Genomic DNA, 19,140 nt, shown 5'->3' with positions numbered 1-19,140 from the left:
CTGCTAGAAGAAAGTACAAGTCAGATCATGTCACTCCCATACTTGATCAACTCCAGTGACTCCCTGTTTACTGTAAGATCATACATTATTTTTGCCTTTTTTTTCCTTTTTAGATTTCCACTTTTTTAATGTTTTGTTTTATATTGTACATAAGTAATAAATAATATAATTTATAAATACACAATATATATGTATATATAAGTGTGTGTGTGAAACTTTTTACTGATAGGGATAAACAATCAAAACAGTTTGGAGACCACTGCACTAGAACAGTTGACTAGGAAATTCTGTGCTAGAATGAAAACTCAACCTAAATAAAGTCTACCTCTTCCCTTACATGGCAGTTAGGTGGAGCAAAGCACTGGGCCTGGAGTCAGTTCAAATATGGCCTTAGACACTTATTAGCTGTGTGAGCCTGGGCAAGTCATTTAACCCTGTTTGCCTCAGTTTCCTCATCTGTAAAATGAGAGAGCAATGTTGCAAATGTTTGACCCCTTAAGAGTCAGGTCAACACCTTCCAATGCTCTGTCCCAAAGTTTAGCTCTATACCTCTGAAGTTTGCCAAATATTGTGCTTAGCAGCGAGTAAGAACTATTAACTTAACATTCCTGAACCTGAATCCAGTTTTCTATAATTCGATTAGAGAAGGGTCTGCCTGAGCTGAGAGAATTTGTTTCTTTAACTGCATTAGTGCTGTGCTGGGGAAGGGTGGGGATTCATGGGAATAATCACCATTAGAATAAAGGCAGCACCAGGCCCAGGAAACTAGGAATTCAATCTGTATACACAAGTGAGGAGAGAACTTCCCCAGAAAGCCCTTTCTACTAATAGTCCTACAAGGTCAGAAAGCAGGAATGGCTCTTCAATGAGTGATATCTGCAGACATGGTTTCCCTGCCTACTACCTCAGCCTCCTTTCTCCACTGGCTTAAGCTTCTTGGTCCTCTTGTACTGAGTGCTGATCCCTCCTACTTAGCTAAGCTGCTCCTAACCTTTAATATGAGGAATTCCTCATCTTCACTCTCGAGCCATGGCAGGGTGCAATATTCCTCTTTATTAACGGTTCCCTTATTTATGCCAGTATTATCTTCCTGGCAGAATGTAAGCTTCTTGAAGCCTGGAATTATTTAATTTTTGTCTTTGTAGCATGAGTACCTCACAGAGAACCTGGCACACAGCAGATGCTTGGCAGCTCTTCATTGTCTTATTGTTGATCACTTCCTGTTAGTATAAAATTGGTCAGTGAGAATTACTCAGTCTTATCTGGGCTCAGCCCCCTTTCCTACTAGGAAAAACTCCCATTTATTATGTCGCTGGCTGTGTGCATCTGTAAGACACTTAACAAAACATATTGTAAAGATAAAGAGAATCTACCTATTACCTACTAGAAAAAAATGCTCAAAAGGAAAAGTTCCAAGAATGTTCATAGCCAAAATCCAGAGCTCCCACATCAAAGAAAAAATACTGGAGCAAGAAGGAAGGAGTTCACCTTCCAATAAACTACAGTTAGGATCACACAAGTCCTAGCAGTTTCTACTATAAATGAAAGGGAATATAATATTCCAAAAGGCTAAAGATGTAGGATTACAACAAGCAAGAATAGCTTTTGCTTCAAAGTTAAATATAATCCTACAGAGAAAACTGTAGATTTTTAATGGAAGAGAACCACTTGTATGCATTATTTCTGATGAAAAGAACAGAGCTGAGTAGGAACTTTGAAATATAAATATAAGAGTCTAGAGGAACCAAGAAAGATAATTTTTGAACAACTGGAAAGAGCTGTAGGATGCTGAAATGCTAATATTCTAATGAGGAGGACTTGGGGAAGGAGAAGAAACAAGTGCTCCTTCATAACCTTTCTATTTTCAAAAGGTACTGAGAGAGTTAAGTCAGAAGACCAGAGGTCCTAGGGGTGTGTTGGCTCTGGTCTGAGAATTGGAAGAGGGGAAAGAGAAGGGAGAATAAAATTACTAAAAGCAATATAGTACTATAGTGCAGAGTCATTCTTGGGGTATATGAAAAGAAGAGTGTTGAAACATGGAAAAAGAGGTTGGAGTAGACATCAGATGAATCTCACTTTTATCTGAGGACAATGGAAAATTGAGCACACATACACACACACGTACCAGTAATGTCTAAATAATTTCAACTCAAGAAAACAAGCAGGTATGTTGATATGTTTTGGGGGGTAAGGGAAGTGTTAAAAGTGGGCAGCTAGGTGACAAAGTAGTTAAGAGTACTGGACATGAAGTCAGGAAGACTCATCTTCCCTAGTTCAAATCTGGCTTCAGATACTTCCTAGCTGTGTGACCCTGGGCAAATCACTTAACCCTGTTTGTCTCAGTTTTCTCCTCTGTAAAAATGTGCTGGAAAAGAAAATAGCAAACAGTATTTTTGCCAGGAAAATCCCAAATGGGGTCACGAAGGGTCAGAAACAACTGAAAAATAACTACACAACAAAAGGAGGGTTAAGGAGAGTAACACCAAAAGAGGGAAGAGTCACAAGGAAAACAAACTTCCTAATCCCGAAGCAAAGATTTAAAGGGGGGAAAAAACAAAAGCAAAGAACAAAAATCTAAGGGAGTGCCTTAGCTTGCCTCAGACATTGGGAATGGCTGAATAAATTGTAGTATATAATTACTTCGATTACTATAAGAATTCAAGTTAACCACAAACATTTGTTAAGCACTTACTTTGGGCCACACACACTGACAAAAGAGATGACTTCAGAGAATCCTGGGTAGTATGGAGTGATGCAGAGCAAAATGAGAAGAACCACAGAAAAAATGAGCAGAGGCCACACAAGGGCAGCAACATTGTAAAAGAGAATTTGGAGAGACTTTGAGACTGATCAATGCAATGAGCAACCATATCCCCAAAGGACTTAGGATGGTATGCTCCTCTTTACAAAGAGGTGATGGACATAAGTTGCTGAAACATGCATTTGTGGACTTGGCCACGCAGACTTGAGGCCACATGTGGCCTTCTAGGTTCTTGGCTGCAGCCTTTTGACCAAATCTAAGTTTTATAGAGAACAAAGAAGGATTTTTTCTGTCAAGTTTAGATTCAGTCAAAGGCCCACATTTGAGGACCCTAGAGGGCCACATATGGGCTCAAGGCCTCAGGTTCCCCACCCCAGAATAGGCTTTGCTTATGTTTCTTTGTCACGAAGGTCTTTTTTCTTTTGCTCAATTTTAAGGAAAGGGGGGTGGTAGGAGGGGAAAGAGCAGGGATAAAGGAGTTTAGCAATAGCAAAAATAACAGGTCATTAAAATATTTTTTAAATGCACAGAAGAGAACATTCAGAAGGAAGACAAGCAGAAATTTCTAAGGTAACATGTAGAACTTAATAGCATACTTTAAAAAAAAACTAATGATGTAAAAGGAAGATTGTCAGTTCATATAGAATATTCTTTTTGCATTCTGCTGTATGCATGGAAATGTTGTCTTTTTTAGCATTCAAATTTAGAACTCTGAAATATTTAAATGCACAAAAGAGCATAAAAGGGAAGGCAGAAAGAATCACAGACAAGCAGGATAGCTCTGCGAGTTATGTGCCAATGTACAATCTCTATGTAATTGCTTACCATCTCTCGGAGGCAGGTGTGGGGGGTGGATACACAGAGAAAGGGAGGGAGAGAATGTGGAATTCAAAATATGAATGTTAAAAATCACATTACATGTAACTTGGGAAAAAGAAAATATTATTTAGAAAAGAAAGTTATATGTTGAATTTAGCACATATTTTTTAAAAAGAAAAGCAAGCTATGCATAATAAAGTTCTTCTGTTTCATTTATAGTCTTTTTGTTCTTGTTCTGTTTGTAGAAATGCCTATTTGGTGCTTTTTAAGTTCAGAATAAAAAGAGAAAAAAATCCAGCCCTTCGGCATAGAGAAATTTTGGAATTTGTCAAGATATGATGATTTCCTTGAGTGTTCTGAACCTGAATGCTGGCAGATACCTCAGAGATGGAAATAGGCCATAATCATCCGTATCTTGGGCATAGCAGTTGTGACCAGTTGTACTCTTGTGTGTTACCCAGGGAGAAACTGTAGGCATGGATTCGTAATGGGACCTGGTATCCATGGAATGTAACCCTAAGATACCGGGGGTTGCATACTTCTAAGGATGTATGGAAGTATGAAATTTTACTTGGGACTATAAATGGAGATAAAAAAAATGCAGGAAAATTATGGGGTGTGGTAATTGGGGAAAACCACTTTCTCTTGGTGTTTCCTTCATGGGACCATAAGCATATAATTTGCTGTGGTTCAAACAAATGTGACTTTCCCAAAGTGTCAAGATATTTGGCCCTATGTTTCTTTGGACTGGACCTCCTAAGGGAAATTCCCATTAATGTCTGAACACAGAAGGAAAAAAGACTAAGAAGCTGGATTTCAGGTAACTTTCCTGTAATGAAATTGACTTTAATTCATCCTAGAAAATTGTTCGACCCACCTATCTACAACTTGAAACAGTGTTAAAAAAAATTATAGCAATGTGTCTGGGCTAGATTCTCACTAATTCGGATAGGAATGGTTCCTTTGATGTAGCAAGGAAAATTATTTTTTCTATATAACCACAAAATATTTTCTATGTCCTTGTTTTGGATTTTGTCAGAATTTCTCATTTTTAGTGAAATTTTCTGCTTATTGTTTGTGGGTGTGGGCAGTTTATATAAGAAGATGAAATACAACTGAAAGGTTCCTTAATGACCACCTCTGTGTGTTACCCAGTCAAGCTGTGAAATGAGACAGGCTTAGCATGTTCCCCCTGCCCCCAGAAAGAAGGGAGGACAGTTCAGAAATAAGTCACTTATATAACCATTAAGCATCAGAGAAATTTAGACCAATTCATTTGAACACTCTTACTTGGCCTACTCATGATTTCTGCCCTCATTAAACATGCCAGAAAAGCTTGTTTTCTTTCAAGTCTAAAGACATAAATGAGACAGAGTTAGTCAGCCTCTGGTTGAAACTCATATGTGAGATCTTAGTATAATCCCAGAGTCAGGACAAAAGGCTAGGACCCAGAGTAGCTATGTCATACAAGTGCACACAGCCTAACTGCATCTTCTTTTGTCAATAAATTGTAGCCAGGTTTAATCCCAGAGTAAGAAGTTTCCCTTCCTTGAAGGTATGAATAAGCTAATATGCAATAAGCTCCAATTACATCAATGATATAATTATTTTCAAAATAATAGAGAAAATTAGAAGAAAACAGGATGATATATCTATTTTTTTTTGAAAAGGGATGGGATCAAAGCAGAGAATAGAACAAATGGGAGGTGGGATAGGAGGGAGGGTAATACAGTCAGTCTTTTGCAATATATCTACTATGTTATTGTTTTGCATTAGCCACACATGTACAACCTGTACTGAACTGCTTATCTTCCCAGTAAGAGTGGGTGACAAGGGAAGAAGGGAATGAATCTGGAATTCAAAGTTTTAAAATCAAATACTCAAATATATATATATATATATTATTATTAATACTATTTTATATGTAATTGGGAAATAAGATATACAGGCACTGGGGCATAGAGATCCACTGGAAAAGTCGAAAGGGGTATGGGAGAAAATATGGGAGAGAGCAGTTTGGAGGAGAGGATATCCTGTGGGACTGCTATTTTGGGGCGGTGGGTAGGGGAAAAACAGGGAGAAAATTTGTAACTCAAAATCTGGAGGAAATGAATGATGTAAATCAGAAGTTAATAAAGCATTTGAAAAAAAGGTTATGAATAGGCAGTTCCTATAAAATGAAACACAATTACTGATTGAAAATTGCTCAGAATTTCTCATTATTGGATAAATTTATAAGAAAATAACTGAGATATTGATTAATGTCCATTTCTTTGGCCAAGTTAATTAAAATTGATAAAATGCAATGCTAATAGGAATGTGGAGAGACAAGCATATTATGACACTTTGGGTGGAGTGGTAAATTCATGTGATCTTTTTAGAAAGGAAAATGATATTATACAAAAAAGCTGCAAAACTGTTTATACTATTTGATCCAGTGATCACTAAGGATAATGTTGAAAGGAAAGGAAAAGAGGTATCTGTAAATATTTACATACATTCTTATAGTAGTATCATTTGTTATGGAATATTAATGTGCCATAAGAAATATGAATGTAATGGGGCCTAATGATGCCTGAGGAGATACACAGCTCTCATTTCTTCTCAAATTACTGATGTATCAGCAATTTGAATAATTCAACTCAGCTGTCCCAGGACCAATCAGGTCAGAATGAAAGACAGTTGTGGAGAGATCCTGCCCTAATGGAGGTACAGAGGAAAACAGTACTTCCAAGATGGAAGCAGTACCCACATGAAATTGAGTAGAAAACCTTGTTTGTAAGGTTTAAAGGTAAGTTGGTTCCCCTACATCTCTCATGAGGCCTGTAGGACCCATAGAACATAAGGTGGCTGAAGTACAGGCAACCCTAGCTACTTTTTTGAGTTATAGCATTGGCTTTCAAAGATTCTGGAGATGCGGAATCGACCCCCTGGGAAGTGAAAAAAAAAAAAACAGTGCCTGCTAAGAGTTGCTAGTGTTTGTAAGTGGGTACAGGCTACAAGCAAAATAATACAAAATGGAAAAAAGGAGCCATAATTAAGGTTTTGAAGTGCCGGAAACCACTGGGGACAGGAACTGGAGCAAGGACAAGGCTACGTTTCCAGAGGTGCTTGGAGGAAAGTACTAATGTATACCGTGTTTCCCCGATAATAAGACACTGTCTTATTATTTTTTTTTTGGACAGGAAAACACCAGAGGGCTTATTTTCAGGGGAGGGCTTATTTTAATGAACATTGACAGCAATTTTAATAAACAGGTAAATGTGAACAAAAAAAGGTACCTTTATTCAATAATGATCATGTCATCTTCTTCAACAACATCGTCATAAGTGTCCATACCCTGAATTCCATCCTGGATGTCTTGTGCCTCCATTTCCTTTAGAAGAAGTGGACCCAATCTGTCATGTCCAGCAATATAACTCTCTTTAAATGAATATGTCTTGTCCAGGTAACCTGCTCATAGTGCCTTGGCGACACAGCTGTCAGTAATTTTATCCCATGACTTCTTCACCCAAGTCACGACTTCTTGCAGACAGGGCTTCACAGAGTTTCCACGCTGATTTCTTTCCATTCTATTTTCAATGTAGTCATTGACTTCCATGCGCAAATGGTCCTTGAATGGCTTGTTTATTGCAATATCAAGGGTCTGGAGATAGGCAGTCATTCCTGCAGGAATCATTACTTGATCTATTCTTCTCTCTGCAAGGAAGTTCTTCATTTCTTTAGCGCAGTGAGTGCTGGCTGAATCCCAGACTATCAGACCTCTTTGGTTACCTCGCATAACAAGTGGCAGCATTAAATCAACCCACTTTCTTATAACAGCTTGTGTACACCAGGCTTTTTCGGTTTCAAGAACGTAAATGCCAGATACACGTTCAATCTTATCTTTCTTGTCCTTACTGATGATTAGAGGTGTGGCTTTCTTTCCATCCAAACGAATTGCCAAAACACAGGTGACCCTTGCACTTTCATAGCCAGTGGTGGGAATGTAGATTGACGTTGCACCCCTGTGATGAATTGTTGTTTGAGATCCTTGTCCCATAAACACTGCAGTTTCATCCATAGCAATCATATTGCAGGTTTGGTACTTGGAAATGTCGATCCTATCAATAAAGGACTTGAATGCAAGTGCACGTTTAATAACTTCAGCATCTTCCAGCTTAAACAGTGTTGTTGATCTTCTTAGGGACAGTTCATACCGTTGAAGGAAACCGTCCAACCAGTGTTGTGATGCTTTGAATCCTTCTGAGACCATTTCAAACTCTGGTGCCATTGAAAGGGCAAATGCTTGAATATCAACCCTGCGCACAACCAAGGCCTTTGCTCTCCTGTCAGCAATCCATTCACCAATGAGGATCTCCAAGTCAGGATATAAGTCAGGCTGCCGACCTGATCCAGACCTGCACTTTTTCCCTTTTCCCTCATCCACCTGTTGATTGAGGTTATTATAATCTGCTCTCCATTTTCTGACCATTCGAAGATCCAAAAGTTTTTCTTTACAGAAAACTGCAAGATTCTTGCCATGTGACTCCTCTGCAATTGCTTTCTTATACTCAACAGTATAGCTCTTCCTTTTTGTACTCATGTCTGGGGGTCAAAACAGACAGAATAATAAAATTATGACCATCAGCCCTTCTTTTCACTCCATCATGCCCCCTGAGTTCTTTTTTCCTCCATCATGCCCTTTTTATCCTCCATCATGCCCCCTCACTCCCGCTTACATACCGGGTTTTTATGTTGTGCTGCCTCAGCTCTCCTCCGCGGCACTGCTCTCAATGGCGCCAGCAAGCAAATCACTGGGGAAGAACAGGATGACACGCTCACTGCTGCAGCTCTGATTGGATGCAGCTCGGAGCGCTGCGTGCGTTTGGGGGGGGGGACGGTGCATACAGAGGGTACCGTAATGTAGCATGTAGCGCAGGGGATCACCTTCAATACAGTAGCAATCTCAATAGGGCTTATTTTCCAGGGAGGGCTTAATTTTAGAGGAATCTTACACAGTAAGGGGAGGGCTTATTTTCGGGATAGGTCTTATTATAGGGGAAACACGGTAGGGACAATCACTAGATTGCTTCCTCCTAGAGCCCTCCTGAGGGAAGTACTAGTGATGAGGTATGGGCTCTGGGAGCCCCCTTGAGCTCTCCTTGAGTCCTTGAGGTACAGGCTCTGGAAACCTCCCTTGGACTCTTAAATCATCCCATTTGATAAGGCATTTGCATGAGGTAATAAGCCTTTCATTGTGGCTGAGCCCAAGCCTTTGTTACTAGAATTCCCACCCTATAGATCCACCCTTGAACTGGTCTAGCCCACCATTGTTTGTGGTCTCCAGGTGGCCTCCAGAGACTTCCCCCCCTTAATCACTCATTGACCTCATTAACTCCTCCTGAAGACCCTCCCCAAACTCCTCCCTACCTCGCTCCCCTAGACCACCCCTCCTACAACCTTCTGTATATAAGACCTTCTTCATGTTTGTGAGAGCACCATAGAATGACCTAGCACAGACTTACTCTGTGTCTAATGCAAGCAAACTTTTAATAAACTTTACTTTTCTTTGGCTGAGAGAAGACTTGAGTCGAATTCATTCAGCAGGACCAGGCATGTTGGTATTTTGGGGTCACCAGAGCAACCCTAACCCTCTTTATGGGTAACCTCTTCATTTTTATGGTTCCCTGATTGGGAAACACTGCTAATCTCAAGTTTTTCTCCAGCCACGACTGGAAGGTACATAAGACTCTCTCTTTCCCTAGTACCTTGGAAATGCAGGGTGTTTGTTTTGGTTTTTGGTTTTGTGGTGTGTGTGTGTGTGTTTACATGTGTGCAGCTTCTGAAGAATGGAAGATAAGGACAGATGCCCCATCTGGAAGTGTAAGCCATATTCTTTCAATTCTCTTGGCGATAGGGAACTGGGAAAATTTCAGGTACTTTTTGTGTTTTTTGTTGTTGTTGTTGTTGTTTTTTGAGGTTTACTCTCAAACCTTCCTTTATGGAGGAAGGGACTTCCAGGCCCTATGCCTGTAGCTCCCAAAAGTTCCCCTTTGGGTTGTCTTTTACAACATTGGAAAAAATTTAGTTTCTCTGGAGACCTTAAAAAGGAAAAGTTGGCATTTTTTGCAATACTGTTTGGCCTAGGTATAGCCTAAAAGTCAATGAATCGAGGCCTGTTTTGGGGACTTTAAAAGAGAATACTCTCTTGCAGTTAGAATCATACTGTCACAGTGAAGGAAGATGGATCGAAGTTGCCTACTTAATGGCTTTTGTTGAACTTTCTCAGAACAAGGTTCTCAGGAAAGACTGGGAGATGCTTGAAGCTACAGCCCCTCCACCCTTAGTAACCCCTTGTCAGGTCACTGAGGCAGCTCCCCCAGCCCCTTCTGCTGCACCCCAATCCTTTTCCCCTTGGTTCCCCTTCTCTTTTCCTCTAGCCCAACACCCTTCATTTCCTGTCTCCTACATCATTCATATCTCCTACCATGCATCTCCCAACATGGCCCCTTCCCCCTCAGGGACCTCTGCTCAGGTCCCAGCCACTGGTCAGGCTGAAGTGCCTTCCTCTGTGCTCCCCCCCACCCCCACACCAGGCAACACCCTCTCAGGCCTCAGGCCCTACCCCCAAGGCAGTCATAGAGGTATCTCCTCTTCTGACCCCTTACACTCCTCATGTGCCAGCTGATTTTCCCCTTACCAGCCAGATCCCCCAGTCTTGCAGTCTGATCCAGTTCAGCCAGCACCCCCCAGTCACTCTCTCACAGAAAGTGGGACTTCCAATCTCCCTTCCCAAGCCTCTGTCCCCACACCGCCTTCAGGGCTTTTTCCCTTAAGGGAAACAAACACCTCTCTGGTCCAGTGGGACAACTGGAGTACATGTCCCATTCTCCATTTCAGATCTCAATCAAATTAAAGAAAAGTTGGGTAAATTCTCCAAAATTCCAACAAAGTTTACTGAAGGCTTTTGGGACTTATCCCTGCAATTTGAGCTTTCTTGGGGTGATATTCATATCTTCTTCTCTACCTGTTCCACTGAGAAGAGGAGAATCTGGGAACAAGCCTAAAAACTTGGGGATAGTTTGGCTAGCAATGACCCCAGAAAATACCCCCCAGGAACAGCTGCTGTTCCCATTAGTGACCCAGAATGGGACTATCATATCAGGGAGGACAGGAAAAAAGAGACCATATGGTACTTTTCCTGTTAGAAGGCCTAAGAACTGCATTTTAAAAGCAAGTAAATTATCAGAAAGTCAGAGAAATTTCTCGGACAAATAAAGAAAACCCTGCCTTTTTCCTAGATAGACTTGTACAAGCTATTAAAAAGTATACAAATTTAGATCCTGACTCTATAGAAAGGGCAGCAATCCTTAACATGTATTTTATTAGTCTGCCCCAAATATTAGGAGGAAACTGCAGAAATTGGCATTGGGACCCCAAATGTATCAGGCCCAATTACTGGAGATGGCCTTTGGAGTCTTTAATAACAGAGACCTGGCTGCAGCCAAGTAGAAAGAACGAAGGGAACAAACCAGAGACAGAGAACATGCTCAATTCTTGGCTGCTGCCATAGCCAGGAAAAGCCCCTCCAGGGGACCCCCTTGGAGGAAGCCCAGTCACTTGGGCAGGGGGAAAACCTGCTTTTGATGCCACAAGGAGGGTCACTGGTCCAAGGAGTGCCCAGAGGGAGCCCCAGGAACCAACACCTCTAGAACTGTGCCCATCTGATCAGAAGGGACATTGGAGGAAAGATGGTGACCAAGGTAAAAGTGGTAGAGCCACCTCCCAGTACCCTGTCCTCCAGTCTTCTCAAGACTTGGAGTGAAGGGGAAGCCTGGGGCTTGGCAGTGTTCCCACTTTCTCCATCTCTCACTGAACTCTGGGAAAGTATCAAGGCTGAAGGTAAGGTTACCCACTTTATTATGACTAAGTTCTCTGTTCTAACCTGTTGGTTTGACCCTCCCTTTGACCAGTCAGGTCAGGGGCATGGAAGGGAAAATTACGGGATGTCTCCAGATATACCCAGTCCCCTGCCTACTTGAGGATCTGTATCCTGTCCCCCTGTTGGGAAGGGACCTGTTGGTGAAATTGGGAAGCCAATTTCTTCTAGTTAAGCCTCCCAGATCTCCCCACATTCCCTCAGAAGTATGGGAGATAGCTGAGTCAATAGTTGGGATTAGGAAATTCCTGGGTGAGCTACTTCTGCCATACCAGCATTTGACTCCTAGATCCTAAAGTGTTCCCCCAGAGTGGTTTATATCCAATTAAGCCAAAGGCCTGGGAGGGACTGCAACCATTAATTGCTACTCAAGGCCCAGACCACCAGGTGAAAGCTTTTGAGAATTTGAAAACTAAATTGACCACCACTCCAGCTTTACAAAATCTAGAATAAACCTTTTACTCTCTATGATGATGGAAGGAGAGAACAGGCTTTTGGAGTTGCCTGTTTTTGAAAACTATTAGATTCTATGCCTGTTGTTGCTTTCCATGTGCTAAATGTCCATGGAGCAATTTAGAAAGGAAAGGGATATCTGACAGTGTTTTGGCCTTGCCAGAGTCATCTTTAATTCCAACCCGGAAAAGTGTTAAACCAGGGAAATTGTCTTTTCTCTGTTTTGTTTTTGTTTTTTTGGTGTATGTTTGGTCTTTGTCTCCTCCAGGGTTCAAGGCATCAACCTCTGGATGACCACTAAGGCTATGCAAATCTCCAACTGAATCCAAGTTCTCCAGCCCACTGCACCTGGCATCATCCACGTTCCAGAGTCTGACCTCTTGAATCTGAAGTCTGACCCCTTGAACGGGACCCAGAGAGGCAGGGACAGCTCTATGCTCCTTGCCAGGAAGCACTTTCAGAAGCTGAGACCTTCACCCTTTACCCTAAAGGAATTTGGGTCCCATTTGTTTGAGCAGGGAATGATGAGATATGGGCTCTGGGAGCCCCCTCAAACTCTCCTTGAGTCCCTGAGGCTCTGGGAACCCCCCTCTAGGACTCTACAAGCATAAGGAAGTATCCCTGCTTGGTGAATACTATTACTTTCTTTGGGTTCTTGATAGGAGTTCTGTTTGTTTCCTTTAGCCTATAGTTAAACCTGTTCACTTTTTGAGTTCTGTGAGCCTCAATGCTTGAACAGGATGATGGTGGTGACTTCATCTTGGTGAAGTTTATACATTATCTAGGTGAGAGTGATAAGGCAGAGAAGTAGGTAGACCCCAAGGTGTGCTCAGATCTTTTGTGTCAGGACGGAGCTTTTGACCCACAGGTTACATGAAGAATAAAGAAATATGGAAAGACTTTTATAAAACAATGCAGAAGAAAGCTGAATTGAGCAATGTAAATTGTTAATTATAACTGGCTTGTTTGTTTTAAATAGAAACAGAGCAATCCAGAAAAACAATACACTGAAGAAAGGGTTCAGAAGGGGATGCAGAAGCTAGCTGTTCATTTTTGTTAACTATATTGTTAAAGATAAGAGGCAAGATGATATAATAGATAGACTGCTAAACTTGGAGTTAGGAAGTCATGTGTTCAAGTCCCAGTTCTAACATTTAATTGGATCTTAACTACAAACAATGCTGAAAGACTATCAGGTATGGGTTGTAATCAGCACCAGGGAGGTTTCCCCTCCCCCCTTCAATATATAAGCATTTTATAGAGTCAGCAGTAAATAATGGAGTTTGTGGCTTTCCTCACACTTTTTAAATTTTTTTTATTTTGTTCATTTGAATGGTTTTGTTGACTTAAACTTAGGGGAAAGAATACACAATACCAAAGTTATGCTATCAGTTGGTAGCTTTGGCAATTCAACATTCTTATATGGTATATCATCAGTGACATATTAATCAATGATTAATTACTGTTTTCATCATCATTTCTCATGTGGAGTCATACAAAACATAGTCTGAGGTAGATTTAAGGTGACTGCTAAAAGAAAGTACAAGCAGTGCTGCCTCCTCTTTGAAAAAAGCTTGGAAGAAAATCTAGTATCAGCAATTGGAGAGAAATTCAACAAAACAACAGGAAGGCAAACAACGAAGGCAGCAAAGAACAAAGGTAGATGTTTTAGAGGTAATTGCTACGAGGAAAGTACAAATATACTCCCAGCAGGTTTTGCATGGAAGGGGAATGTTAAGACACTCAAGGCATCATCAGTACCTGACAACAGGATCTTAACTGTCAGGGGAATACATTAATTTGGGATGTACTTTTTTGCTTGCTGGTCTAAGGCAGTACATGGACGTGTGTGTGTGTGTGTGTGTGTGTGTGTGTGTGTGTGATGGGGTATGGAGGGTGAAGGGAGAATGCTGGGTTTCAAAAGATATTTCCTCCAAACAAAACTGAGTTTAGATGGTGGGAACAATATAATGATTCCACTTGCTGTACTATAAACTCAGAGGTCTAGGGATAGAACCCAGTCTCTGATCCACTTCTGATGAAAAAAATATCTTTGATTATCTGTACATAGCCAGTGAGAAGCCATACCATCACGATCTTAGTCCAGGGACCATTCATTCATTCTTGGAAAGAGATAAAGCTGGGAGGGGGAGGGGGTGGGGTAGGGGGAGGGAATGTTTATTTCCGGATAGGGTTTCCAGGGAGGGGAGATGGCTTAATGACTGGAGAAGCTGATGAACCTCTCTGGGAGCTTGAGTTCTGTAGAGATGACCTCTTTTTAGAGACTAAGGTTTTGCTCTTGCTCTTGAACACCTTGCTTGGATCCAGCTTATTCAAGAAGATGCAGTCTTCTTCAGCCAGAACAGCTGTGTTGTAGGTGATGGGTTTGTACATGTTGAACCATTGCTGTGGAAGAGAGGAGCAGAGAGAAACACACACACACATGCATAGTCATCAAGGGAGAGAGGATGCCTCTCCTCTGGGCTGACTTGGCAGTGCCAGAAGCAAGGAGGCTCAGCAGGAAAACAGGGGGAGGGACAGAAAAATGAGAAACTTCCACAAACTACCTGGAAAATATCATTTCCCCAGGGTGATATGAGATCTGTTTATTTTTAATTCTCCAGAGACCATACTTTTCTTTGTCATGTCTCACATCTCTTAAAATGGAAGCAATTGATAAGAGCTGATATCAAGGCTAAGAGAGGCCCTTTTTCCAACTGACAAACCATCAGAGAGAGGACCTATAAGCTGGACATTATGGCTTTTGTTCCACCTCTGAGGATCTCTAAGGAGTTGTGAGGATGACAGCAATATCATATGTCTCTATAGCTCTCACATCTGTTATTTTATTGGTTTTTCACAATATAACAGAGTCAGTAGAGCAGGTATTGTGGTTATAAGGAAACTGAGCCTAGGAGAGATGGAATGACTAAGGTCACCCTGCAAGTTAGCAAATCAATGATTATAGCTCAGATCTTCTGGCTCCCTCGTCTAGTACTCTTTCCAGTGGACCACTATTGAAGGCTACTGAAAACAAAGGACCATCATCAAGGGTGGTTAATTCTTGGGAGAAATGATTTAGGGACAAGAAGACACTAAGGTGGCTGAATCCACTTCTCTTACCCTGGACTGTGGGCTGATGCCATAGCTGGTGAAGGCATATTGCCACTGGGGGAGGCCCAGATGAGTGATCAGTAGGCGATAGTAGGTAGTAAAGGAATCACTGAGAAAATGCCAGTATAAAGCTCTGTCCAGAAACCAGATCTCAGCATCTTGGGGTGCTATTACAATAAAAGAAAATGAAAATGGCCAATTAGGAATAGTCATTTTAAGTATAACTCAAATGGTAATTGCTGGGCTTTTGTGGGTCAGAGATAGGAAACATAATATAAAGGGAAGTTCTTAGCAGAGCCAAACTCTAATCTGAAAGACCTGAATAGAGGAGTTTTAATGGTAATGGAAATGTGAAGATCTTCCCAGCCCCTTGATAGGCTTAAGTGAATTTGAGGACCTCCCCTGATTTGAAAATAATACTCTGCCCCCTAATAGGCTGAATGTGGTCACATGGAACCTGTGGTAGGAGGCTTGTTTTTCAAGACTGCCCACACCTTGTTACTTTGTGATCGGGCAGAGGGTCACAAGGGCTGTGCTGTTCTCTGACCCAGGAGAAGGTCATATACCCTGATGTGAGGTTTTGCTTTGAGGCTCACTCATGGGAAGAATTGTGTTATTTGGCCAGATGAGACTCTGGGTAGCAGTTAAGCTGCCCTCCCCCTCCCCCAGCTTTGAAAACACAGATGTTGGTTCTTCTCTCTCTGGTAGCTATGTATGGATGTAATAGTCAGACAACAAGAAGCCCTGTCTGCTGGTCTAGTCTCTGTATTTTTGTCTGCTTGTAATTTCTGTTTGTATTCTCTGAAGAACTAGGTAAATGATATGTGTTTGATTAAAGTAATATGGTTAACCCCTTTTTGAACTGCTTTCCTTTAGAAAAGCAGACAAAGAACCTGTGCTAGGGGCCATCCTGGGTAGTGCTTGCTGCTACAGAATCCTATAGTTGCCTTCTTAAAGGAAATCTGGTATCTAAATGTTTGTAAATCAAGTTTGAACCAAAGATGTCAAAAACCATCACCTGATTTCATTGAGTATACTGGCTCATAGTTGTTTTTATTTGCATTTCTCTAATTTTATATGGGAGCCACTAGGTAGTGCAATGTATAGAGGGCCAGGCCTGAAGAGAGAAAGACTCATGTTCCTGAGTTCAAATTTGACCTTACTAACTGTGTGACTCTGGGCAAGTCACTTAACCCTGTTTGCCTCAGTAGTTCAAATGTAAAATGAGCTGGAGAGGGAAATGGCAAAGCACTCCAGTATCTTTGCCAAGAAATGCAAAGTAAGATCATGAAGAATCAGACATAACCTAAATGACTAAACAATAACGAACAAAAATTTTTAGTTACTTGGAACACATTTTTATATGTCTGATAATTTGGATTTATTCTTTTGAAAATTACCTGTGTGTATTCTTTAACAATTTATCTATGAAGGATTGGCTGTTGTTTTTATGTATCTGAATCAGTTCCTTATATGTGTGAGAATGGAATAAAAATCATTCCACCTTATTTTAGATTTGATACTTTACTCAGATGAGTATGTGTCTTTTTTTTAAGCAATTAGGGTTAAGTAACTTGCTCAAGGTTACATGGTCTGTTATTTTTTGTGTGGGTGCCAAGTATCTGAGGCTGGAACCAATCCCAAGTCTCCCAACACCAGGGCTGGCGCTCTTACTCACTGCGCCACCTGGCCGCCCCTATGAGTATGTGTCTTAATCAGGGGTAGGGAACCTGTGGCCTTCTAGGGCCTTGGTGCAGCCTTTTGACCGAGTACAAGTTTTACAGAACAAATTCTTTTATTAAGGGAATTTGATCTGTGAACTTTGGATTCAGTCTAAGGGCTGCACTTGAGGACCTAGAGGACTACATGTGGCCTTGAGGCTGTAGGTTCCCCAACTCTGCAGTAGTTAAGTGTTTAATAGATAGTATTTATATAACACTTTAAAAATCTTTTTAAAAATCACTTTATAGAATGTAAAAAAACTAACACAAAAAATGCTTTTGAGCTTCACAATAATTGTGTGAAGTAGATGCTATTATATTCTGTTTTACAGATGAGTAAACTAAGGTACACAGGTTAAATGACTTGTCAAGAGTCAGCTGATAACTGAAGCTGAAGATGAATTCAGGTCTTCCTAACTCCAGATCCTGGTCACTCTCCACTATACCACTTAAATGACAATAAATTAAAAGGCTTTAGACCAAATATGAACATTCCTTCAAACTAGAATGACTGTACAAGAATCATGTTCAGACAGTGGTCATTCTAGAAGTTGGAGTGACTGTGGCATTATAGTAAAACCCCTAAGAATAAATTGCATGGCATGTGTGTGGGGCAGGGGTGAGGGAGGGAAGGAGAGGCCTCAGTTTTGGCTGTAGATTTCCCTTCTCCACTCTTGACTGGATGGAATCCTTGCAAGCTCAAACAAAGGATGTAGAAGATGTTGAACTTCCATCTTCTATCAGTGTCCAGGTAGCATCCCCAGATCAAGTCATGGCATCAGTAGCCAAGGACAGAGAGAACGTAGGTTTATGATTCCATAAAAACTCAGCAAAGAAACTACTCCATGCCTAAGCAGGAGTTCTGGGGTATCCCATGAACAGGATAAAAGGACTTGCAGCGACTAGTAGCTATGAGTTACCCTTTGCCTCATGTGATCTCAAAACTTGAACCCAAGTACTCTGGACTCTGTATGTATTTGTGGGGCAGTATGTCACAATTCTTTTTTTGTGGGGGAGGGGGAAGAGGATATTTTGTACCGACTATTCTACTATAGCACCTTAGGAAATGCCTCTCTCTAAGGCTACTTAAGGCTGGCTGAATACATTCTCAATCAGTAGTCTTGAGGGAAAGCATACCAATGGAGGCTCAAACTGATGGCATTAAAGAATTACCCCCAATTCCTCAGAAGTACCTCTGAGGAGGAGATAAAACCCTGCTCTGGAGCCCACAATGAGAGTTGGGATAAAGAATCTCGTAGCTTATTTGGGCTATATGGATCTGGGATATAAGACCTTTATTAGAAAACTTGGAGCAAATTTCTTCTTTTTCCCAGTTTTTCCTTTCTAATTCTAAATTGATTAGTTGTATTTGTGCAGAAAACAATTGAGTTATACATAATCAAAACTGTCCATGTTATCTTCTCAATTCCTTGTTTATGAATACTTCCTCAGACTACTTTCCAGTTTTCCTAGTAGTTTGGATCAAATAGCTCTGTAACAGGTAAAACAAATGGTATGCTATTGTGCTTGCATCTGTATGGTATATAACTTCTCTCTTCCATTATCAGTCTCTTTATTATTTAACTAGTATATAACAGTGTTGTTGATTATAGCTTTGTAGTATAGTTTGACATCTAGTACTTGTTTGGTCCCCTTCCCACTGTTTTTCACTATTTCCTTTGAAATGCTTGACCTTTTGTTTCTCCATATGAATTTCACTATTATTTTCTTTCTAGATGTATAAATTAATCCTTTGATAGCATGATGGATATGACACTGAATACATAAATTCATGTAGGCAATATTGTCATTTTTATTATATTGGCTTAGCTCACCCATGAGCAATGGCTTACTACAATAATTGGGTCTGTATTTACATGGAGAATGTTTTATAGATGTATTTATATAGTTCCTGTGTATGTCTTGATGGCCAAACTCCCCCAAATGTTTACCTCTATAATTATTTTGAATAGAATCTTTCTACTGGCTTTTGTTGATAATACACAGAATGTCTGTGATTTCTGTGAGTTTATTTTATATGCTACAACTTTGCTGAGGTTATTGTTTCTATATTTCAGGTAACTTTTTAGGGTTCTCTAAATAGTCATTTTCATCTGTAAAATGTGAGTTTTATTTCTTTTTTTGCCTATGGCTATTCCTTCACATCAAATAATGTGTCAATTTGTGATTTATCTTGTTGTATGATGTGAGGTGTTGGTCTGTACCTACTTTATGTTAACCTGTTTTCCAATTTTTCCAGTAGTTTCTGTCAAATAGTAAATCCTTACTCCAATAACTGAGATCATTGGGTTTATTGAATATGCTGCTATGTTCAGTTATTGCTGGATACC

General features: G+C 40.6%; 1 protein-coding gene across 1 annotated transcript in view; it reads right to left on the bottom strand.

Moving 5' to 3' along the window:
• Positions 1-13,244: 13,244 nt before the first annotated feature.
• TPGS2 (tubulin polyglutamylase complex subunit 2) overlaps positions 13,245-19,140 on the bottom strand; it is a 52,141-nt gene continuing 46,245 nt past the window's right edge. Inside the window, exons 6-7 of the mRNA XM_069075705.1 lie at positions 15,078-15,235; positions 13,245-14,360 (exon numbers count right to left, since the gene is read on the bottom strand). Of these exons, the coding sequence (XP_068931806.1) occupies positions 14,133-14,360; positions 15,078-15,235 (386 nt within the window). The 3' untranslated portion in view covers positions 13,245-14,132. The remainder of the gene's footprint in view (positions 14,361-15,077; positions 15,236-19,140) is intronic.

The sequence above is a fragment of the Petaurus breviceps genome, unplaced genomic scaffold (genome assembly GCF_028583685.1).
Source record: "Petaurus breviceps papuanus isolate PSGF00001 unplaced genomic scaffold, PetGlider_PUasm1.0 151, whole genome shotgun sequence".
Classification (NCBI taxonomy): Eukaryota; Metazoa; Chordata; class Mammalia; order Diprotodontia; family Petauridae; genus Petaurus; species Petaurus breviceps.
This window is presented reverse-complemented; position numbering and strand designations above follow the sequence as displayed.